The following is an 8757-nucleotide window of genomic DNA, read 5'->3' as shown; positions in this document are numbered from 1 at the left end:
TGCCGTGTGATGTCATAGGCATAGAAAATCGATCTTGCTACGAGCTCATCAAATTGTATTGTTCAGCTACGGGGCTTACTTTGTGGCTGGGATTTAGCAAAGCGTTTCAAGTGTTCGTGCTTTATCGCAACTGCCTTTCCAACTGCCGTAAAGAACACAACACGCGCCGTAAAGAACACAAGCAGGAGCAGAGGGGAAGGGAAGGGAGGGCGGGGAACCCGGGGCCCACCTGGGGGTGGGAGTAAAGTCCAATGTCAAGTCTCCCTGTGGGCTGAAGGTCACCCACAGGAAGAAGGAGGCTCAGAACAACAGATGTCAAACTCGAGGGGAATTTGGTCTCTAGAAGAGCGAGCACACAACACACACACACACTTCGGGGAGCGCCTTATGGAAGAGAGGGGCAGGCCTGGCGGCTGGACATAGCTTACACCACAACTACGGGTCAGAGTCTGCATGTGTCTGTCTGTGTGTATGTGCAGTAAGGTCGGTTGCTTTGGATGCCACTTTCTTCACACGGCCATTTCATCCGAATCGATGTCGATGACGGATATCTCGTCGACGGCAGTGGTGAGCACAGTGGGGGTCAGAAGGTCATCTTCATCACTGGTGGTGGCAGCAGCCACAGCAGGAAGCCCCCAGAGACTGGCAGCAGGCTCAGGGGAGCCAGTGGAAGAGCTGGAGGCAGAGAGTTCTGGAGGGGTGGCGAGGGTAGGCTCAGGGTGGCTGGCAGCAGCAGGCGCAGGGTAGTCGGCGAAGGTGGGCTCATGGTGGCTGGCGGCAGGCTTGACGTGACCGGTGGTGGGTTTCGGGCGGCTGGTGGCAGGGCTGAAGGTCTTGGAGTGGTGACCAGTGATGGACTTGGAGAGGCCGGAGGCAGGCTTGAAATGGACAGAGTCAGCCTTGAAATGGACAGAGGCAGGCTTGAAATGGACAGAGTCAGCCTTGAAGTGGACTGTGGCAGGCTTCGGATAGACAGTGGCGGACTTGGGGTGGCCGGAGGCAGGCTTGGGGTGGCTGAAGACAGACTTGGGGTGGGCTGAGGCAGATTTGCGGTGTGCAGAGGCAGACCTGGCATGGGCAGAGGCTGGCCTGGGGTGGCCAGAGGCATGCTCAGGCTGTCCAGCAGCACTGTCACCGGGTAATGGAACATTCCGGACACTCATTGGTATTTCCTCCACAGCAGGAGAGACCCGCTCTTCTTCATGGACGTGCTCCCGGGCTTGGTCACGGGCACGGGCACGGGCACGGGCCAGGGTGCGGGCCTCCCGGGTCTCGCGAACATCAGTGATGAGGCCAGAGAGGAACAGGATGGGGTGCCGCATGGCGTGGAACACAACCCAGTATTCTCTTCGGAAGTTCTCGTTGAGGAGCCCGTAGATGACAGCGTTGAGGCAGCTGTTGAAGTAGGCTATGAAGTAGGCTGCAAGGTAAAGCCAGTTGGGGATCTTGCCTGCCATGTCCTTCGGGCTGACAGCCACCAAGACAGTGAGCACGTTGATAGGGCACCAGCACACTGCAAAGAGGAGGAAGATCACAAACATGGTTAGGAAGTTGCGCACCTCAGCCAGCTGGTTGTCGGGATTCTGCCCGGCCGGGTCTCGGGCGGCCAGCACGCGGGTCCAGATCCTCAAGTAGCAGAAGCCCACTATGAGCAGAGGGAGGACGAAGTGGATGCAGACGATGGTCACAGCAAAGACGGGGTTGTTCAGATAGTTGAAGATACAGGTGTAGGTGCGAGGATCGTACTCGATGGTGCCAATGTACAGGTTGGGCACAACAGCCAGGACGGTCATGATCCAGGTGACGACCAGGTAAATGCAGGTATTGCGCACGCTGAAGATTCGCTCATACTGGAGGCTGTGGCAGATGTAGCAGTAGCGGTTGATGGCGATTGCCACGATGTTGAAGATGGAGCCAACGACACTCAGCCCTGTGATGAAGCCCACCATTTGGCACTGGAACTGGCTCATATCCCAGCCCCCGACCGCCATGGCCCGCAGCATCAGAGGGTAGGGGTAGATGGCCACCAGCATGTCGGCTGCAGAGAGACTAACCACGAAGATGTTGCCTGGAAAACATAAGGGGGGAGGGGAGAGACAGAAGAGCAAAGGGTAAAGTCGGAAATGTAGACTTTTGCATGGGAGAAAAAGGTCAGGAGGAATCAGGACAATTTAGAAACCTGGAATTCTATTAAAGAACTGTAGCTGGGCTTTTATTTGTATTTGCAAGTGGTCCCAGGCGATTGTGATGCAGATGGGGTTTGGGAGCTCAGTCCCTTACACACCCTTTTGCTTTCCCACAAGGTCACGTGTGCTTCTGCAGCCGCCATTTATTTAGAGACAAGCAGTGCCAAGCCATGTCCCCCCCTCTCCCCCCCCCTCCGTGGGGAAGGTGGGAGGAAAGCGGGTGAGGAGAAGGAATCTACCAGAACCTTGGGAAGGGGGAGGAGCAGAGAAGGGGAGAGATGGCAGGGACGTCAGGAAGCCTTAACACCCCTGCCCCCCACCAAAAAAAAAAAAAAAAAAAAAAAAAAAAACCTCGAGCCCTGTGCGTCCTGGAGGCTAGGACGGCGCTGAACACGCACACACATCCAAAAGGCAGTGCAGGCCGCCCTCTTCCTACGCAGTCCATCCCGAAGGGGCCAAGTCCTCGCCTGGTCATATACTCACCATTACCGGGCTGGCAAAAGCTGGGGGGCAAAGGGCGGCCCTGTCAATTTTGGCGTGAGGCCCTAGCAATAGCGAGCAGGGAGAGGCGCGCTCAGGAAAGCGCCTGCGGAGATGCGGAGGAGCGCGCGCTGCAGGCGGGTCCTGGCGCGAAGCCGCGGGCGGCAGGCGCGCCCTCCAGCCCGCCGGGGCGCGGGGCCGCGGCGCCGAGCTTCACGGTCCCCTGCGGGCTCAGCGGGAGGGCAAGTGGGGCTGCCCCTACCCCGGCTGTGCAGAGCAGCCCAAAGGAGGTTTTTTGGGGAAGCTTACAGAAAGGAAAAACAAAGAGGCAACTCCCTGCGCGCAGACACGTCGCTGCTGAGTAGCGCTCGTCTGCAAACGGGCGCGCTGGGTTTGGGGCTCGGACAAAATCTGCACTTCCCAAGGGGCAAAGGAGCGGCTCCTGGCCCTCCCTGCGCCCGAGCTGCCGAGGCGTGGCCTGAGCGCCTTCCACCCGAGAGGTTCTTTCTAGGGTTTTCCTCAAGCCAAAGAATTCCGAGAAGAAAACGGGGAAAGAGGGGAGATGTTTTTTTTTAAACCCTACAACGACCCTGAAAACCTTTCTTTGAATCATGGAGGGAAAGGAAAGAGGGAAAGAGAAAAAGAAAAGCAAAAGCACAAGTGTTGGGGGGCTGGAGCCCACAAAGCCTGTGTGGACTCAGCTTTAGGACATCCTTTCCCCCGGGGAGAGCGCAGGGAGCGCCTGGCGGGCGGCCCCCGCTGCGCGGCTGGACGGGGCGCGAGTCCGGGGCGCCGGGAGCGATCGCGCCCGCCCGCCAGGGCTCGGAGGGAAACTTTTGATCACGGTGTGCCCGCGCGTGCCCGCGTCGGGTACTTGTGTGGCGTTTGATTCTTCGTCGGAGCAAAGTAATCGCCCCGAGACCGGCCACCTCCTCTCCCCCGCGCCCCGCAGCTGCCAGACCCCAGAAGACCCTGTTTGTCTCTTCTCCCCCGACCCGAGCGGAGCCTGGCGGCGGAGACCCGGCGCGCGCTTTCCGCTGCACACCAGCCTGTGCGAGGCGTTGGGGACCCTCCGCCCGGCCCCTCCCCTGCAGGGCCCCCTCCCACCCACCCCACCGCCCTGCAGCAAGCCCCGCGGCGAAGCCGCCCCCGCCCCCTGATCGGGGCGCCGCGAGCCACCCTCCCGCGCCCCCGCCCGCCGGCCGCCCGCCCCTCCCCCTGTCACGAGCTGGGGGCGAGGGGCGTCTCGCTCGCCACCCCGACCGCACTCAGATGCCCGTGCCCGGCACCGTCCCCGCGCCCCCGCCGCCCCCCGAGCTCTCCCGCTGCCCTCCCGCCGCTCCTCACCCGCTTCAGCGGGCTTCCAGCCCCCGCGACGCGCGGCTCCCGAAAGCTCTGCCGCGGCGCCCGGCACCCCCAGCACCCCGCTTACTGGCTTCGGGATCTCCTCGGCCGCCGCCGTCGCTGCCGCCGCCGCCTGCTGCCCCCGACCCGCCGCGCGCCCCGGGACGGGCACACGGAGCTCGGCTCCGGCGGGCTCAGACCGCCCGGCTCGGCACTCGAGCGCGGGGGTCTGCGCCCCGCCGCCCGGGAGCTGCCCGGGAGCCGCGCTGGAGCCCCAGGACCGCGGCGAGCCGGAGATCTGGCGGCGGGGCTGCGGCCGCTGCCCTCCGCTTGGAGAAGCGCCGCCGCAGCCGCCGAGAACTTAACTTTCCCGGAGCGGGTCGCCATTCTGCCCGCGCCGCCTCTCCGCGTCCACCTCGGCTCCATCCGGCTCGGCGTGCCATCCCCGCGCGGCTGCGGGACTCTCCGCCAGGCGCCCGATACCGCCTCGTCAGCTCCCGGACCCGGCAGGGCTTGGCGGCGTGCCGCGCCCCGCGGAACCCGGGCTTTGCACAGGGACGCCCCAAGCCAATTCCCTGAGTCCCCTTGGCCTTGAAAAGCGCTAAGTTTATGGGGCCCCGGGCGGAACATCACCCCCCTCTCTCAGGTTCGCGGGGAATTTGGGGACCGGGACGATCAAGGAGAGGGCACTGTCCATGCGTTCCCTATTTGGGGCATCCAAACTAACAGTCTAAGGGGTACAAGAGGTTGCATGCTGGGTAGGGAAGAAGAGGGTGGCTTACCAGAATTTCGGAGTTTCTTGTTCTTACTCACAGCCAAAATGACCATGGAGTTGCCGATCAGGTCCACCACGATGGTGATAACCATCGCGCAGAACATAAAGGTGATCAGAGCCGGTGGGTAGTCTGGCTGGGGCAGTTTACAGCCAATACACCCGTATGGGGTGGGAACTGCCAGGGTGGGACCCATATTGCTGCTGGAGACTGTTAGATCTCCCAGCAGGGTCCAGAAAGCAAACACCTGCTCAGTCACCAGGAGCTTCAGAAAAGCGTGCCTCACACTCTGAGAGCCAGAGAGCGAATGACAGCATCCGGCCCCTTTCCGATGAGCTTTTAAAGCCTCAAGACGAGGCTAGCCCCACCCCAAACCCCTCCCCCCGACCAATCAGAGCTCCCTGACCACCCCTGCCTCGGTGACCAACTCTTCTTGGACAAATCCACTTCGAGATGTTGTCTTGCTTCCGACTACCTTTTATGTGCTTCCCCTCTCTAGCCGCCCCCCCCTCAGTCCCCCAGGTACTTTGCTTCGTGACAAGCTCTGAGCCCAGCACCCTCCCCCCTCCCCTCCAGCCATTGCGCATCTGCTTCTAGCATGTTCTTTTTCCTCTCTCCATTTACACAAGAAGTGAGCGACAATGCAATGTAGAATGCACAGCAGAGAGGGGGCATGGAGTCCCTTTTGGGGTGCAGTACCCACCCAAGCTAATGTGAAACCCCCAGCAGAATGTGAGGGGCAGTCATTGGCCTTCTCAGCCTAGATCTGATCCCCTACCGTTCCCAACTTTGAGGCAAGCGAGAGCGGGAGCACAGCTGCATCTCTGCTGCCAGGTATCCGGGCTGCCAGAGCACAACCCGCTCTGGGGATTCTCACCTGTTCAGAGCCCTCTGCACCCCCGCCCCCCCCCGAAAGCAGGACACAACGGCGGGGGGGGGGCCTCTGTCCTAAATCTGAGTACCCAGTTTCTAGGGAACTACTCCTGCTCTTGCACCTGCCAGGGGCTGCTTTGCTCCCTTTGCGGCCATGGCCAGCGGCCGCTCAGTCCAGTTCTGGACTTGCACTCTCCACGAGAAGTGTCTGCGCCCAGCTCGAGGAGCCGGGAGAGACCCAGCACTCTGGGAGCAAGGGGAGGTCGCTGGTGGCCTCTCTTCCCAACTTTGGGGCGAGCGAGAGCGGGAGTGCATCCCCTTCTCTGCCGCCAGATATCCCGGCTGCCAGAGCGCAGAGGTTGCTTGGGAAGATAGTAAAATGGACAAGAGAGTCCTTCTCTTGGGCCACCGTTCCTGGAAGCAACCCGGGGAGAGCGGCTCAGCTCCGCGCCCCTCCCGAGGTGCTCGGCGCCGGCGGGCAGGCTCGGGGAACTGCGCGGCGGCGGCGGCGGCGGGACGCGCGCGGAGGTGCGGGCAGCTCAGCCAAGAAGCCGCCGGCAGATCAGGGCCCCCCGCCGAGGGCACGGCTTAGGTCGTCCCCGTCCACGGCCGTCCCCCGCTGGGGCTCTGTGGTCGACGTCGTCCAGGGCGGCCCTCGCCCGCGCCCCGCGGATCCCCCTCCCCAGGCGTGGCGGCCGCGCGGCGACCCAGGTTCGCAGACTGCGCTGGCCGCGGGAAAGCGAGTGACTGCGGCAAACGACAGGGGCGCGGGTCGGGGGCGCCTTCCTCAGCAGCCTTGGCCCCGAGAGTGCGTTTCTGCCCCTCTACTCAAGCTAGGGCTCCTGCGGGGGATCGTCCCAGAATATTTCAGCAAACACCTGGAAACTGGCCCCAGGCTACCTTCCTGCTACAGGGGGCCCAGGGGGCTGCCGGTCCCGGAGCGCCACCGTCTGGACACAGCCACCCTCTTGCCCCTCGGGGAGGGGGCGGCGGCTGCGGGCGAGGGCCGGGGCGGGCGGCACGAGGGACGGCAGCGTTGGGCACCGGGAGTGGAAAGGCGGACAGGACTGAAAATCCACTTCGCGCGCCCGTTCTGTAACGGAACAGCCCGGAAAGAAAGGGGGCGACTGCAGATGGCGCCCCCTCCCCACCGCCGCCCTGCGCTGGCCTCGCCCGCTGAGAGAGAATTCGCAGGAATAATAATACCCCGCCTGGAGCCTTGTCACAGTCATTATCTCCCCGCTCCCCGCTGGCTGGAACCCGGGCCGCTCCCCGGGCTGCGCCAAGAGCGAGCGCGGCCAAGAACCTGCTCTGCGGGCGCGCCTGAGGCGACTGTGGGCTCCCGGAGAGACCTGTGGCCAGAAGCCCAGTCACACCTGGGGCTGTTCACTTCCCGTGGCCTTAGATCCTTACACTTGTGGCAAGAAGCGGTTTTGAATTGAAATGAACACAGATCTGCAGGGAAGTAGGAAAGCAGCCTTCCAGTGCCGGGGTGGCGCCTCCCCCGCGGGAACCAGCTATCCTGCAGAGGGAACTGGCAGAGCGGATCCCAGGCCTCGGGGTGGCGCAGCCCGCGGTCCTCCGGGGAGGGGCGCCCAGAGCCCAGACAGGATGCTCTGGGGTCCAGGCCTGGAAGAATGGGCAGGAGAGAGACTGAGCTGATCTCGGCCCCTGACCCTGTCTGGGCTCTGCTTGACCAGGAGCTGGTAGGACCGGAATCTGGATTTTCCACACCAGAAAGTGGGAGGGGCCACCATTACAGGAAGATGAGGGGGTGCATCTGCTTATATTACTTGTTATGATTTTAATGCACTCTCTCTCTCTCTCTCTTTTTAAAGGTTTATTTATTTATTTATACAAGCACTGGGTACAGTCAGAAGTGCGGGAGGGTGAGAGAATTCACCAGAGCCAGAGCGGGGAGCAGAGCAGGCAGAAGGACCGAAGGACACTGCTGAGGGGAGCAGCAGGCAGCAAGAGAGGTCTGCGTGCCATGTGGGACCCTCGCCTGCGGCTGGGGATCAAATCAGCGCTGCAGAGGCTGCGGACAGCTTCGCAGCCCAGCGCTCAACCGCTGCACCACAGGGGGAGGCCCTTAATGCACTCTCTTAATAATGATCTGCACATGGTCCCAGTCCTAAGAAAAACAGGTGGATATTGACTCAGTTATGGGGGGCGGGGGTAGGGGGAAAGGCCTCTGGCCAGTGAGTTCAATGGGGTTGAACTGTACGGGCGGTCTCTTTATTGGGCCCAGTGCGATGTCAATGGCTTCTTTAAGCTTCCAAAGAACTATGGCCACATAGTATTCCCCTGCCTGTACGCGCAGATCATGGCCGTGCCTCAGCACAGGCCTTCTGGGAGAGCGAGATGCCATAGCACGCGTGAGCGCTCACACAGGACTCAGAGAAGTGACACAGAGCAGCCACTGCTCCGCCCAGACTACTCTCCCGTGGAAGACATCAGACATCAGCGTCTCTTTCCCTTGTCGGCTCATGTCCCAAGGCCTCTTCTGCTAGACTCTAGTCCCTGGCAGACACCACAGTGGCATCTTAGGGACGGTGACAAGGCAGCTCACCAAGTCACTGATTTCTTGATGTCAGTCAGAGGCTGGTCTAGAGACAGGTGAGACCGAAGTCCCTAGCAGCTGGGTGCGCTGGGCAGGGGATGCTGCGTGACAGAGACCTCAGGGCCAGCCCAGGTCCAGATTGGGGGAGGGGTGGGCCCTGGGACAGGGCTGCACCCTCAAAGGACCCGAGCACGCATTTCAACAGGAAGCAAGTCCCTGCAGCTGGGGTGGGCGCCAGTGGGTCGTGACCTCGAGCAGTCCGGGCCAGGGGCTGTTCGGCTGCTGTCCCTAAACAGGCTGCACGCGGTCACATCACATTGGCTTCACCCTCACCCACCTGGGGGCGCTCTTCATAGGTGTTAAAGAGCAGCGGACACCCTGGGCTGCATTCATAGGGGCTACAACCACCATTTGCCCAAGCGGAGGTCACTGCAGCGAGCAGGACACACCTGCTCCGGACGGCACCTTCAAGGGCTCACCAGAACAATCAGCAGCCAGCATGGCCAGGACCTTAGTGCCTCCTGAGGTTCAGATCAAA

The 8757-nt window shown here is 62.0% G+C and overlaps 1 protein-coding gene across 1 annotated transcript; it reads right to left on the bottom strand.

The window, feature by feature from the left end:
* Window positions 1-509: 509 nt before the first annotated feature.
* On the bottom strand, window positions 510-4988 carry GPR50 (G protein-coupled receptor 50; the record flags this gene model as incomplete). Its single annotated transcript, XM_084259048.1, has 2 exons — window positions 4793-4988; window positions 510-2068 (listed from the first exon to the last, which is right to left on the bottom strand). The coding sequence occupies exons 1-2, from the start codon at window positions 4977-4979 to the stop codon at window positions 510-512; spliced, it is 1746 nt and encodes a 581-aa protein (XP_084115174.1). The 5' UTR covers window positions 4980-4988.
* Between the last annotated feature and the right edge of the window lie 3769 nt (window positions 4989-8757).

This window comes from Talpa europaea (genome assembly GCF_964194135.1).
Source record: "Talpa europaea genome assembly, chromosome: X".
NCBI classification, from domain to species: domain Eukaryota; kingdom Metazoa; phylum Chordata; class Mammalia; order Eulipotyphla; family Talpidae; genus Talpa; species Talpa europaea.
The sequence above is the reverse complement of the archived record's forward strand: the minus strand, read 5'-3'. Positions and strand labels throughout refer to the sequence as shown.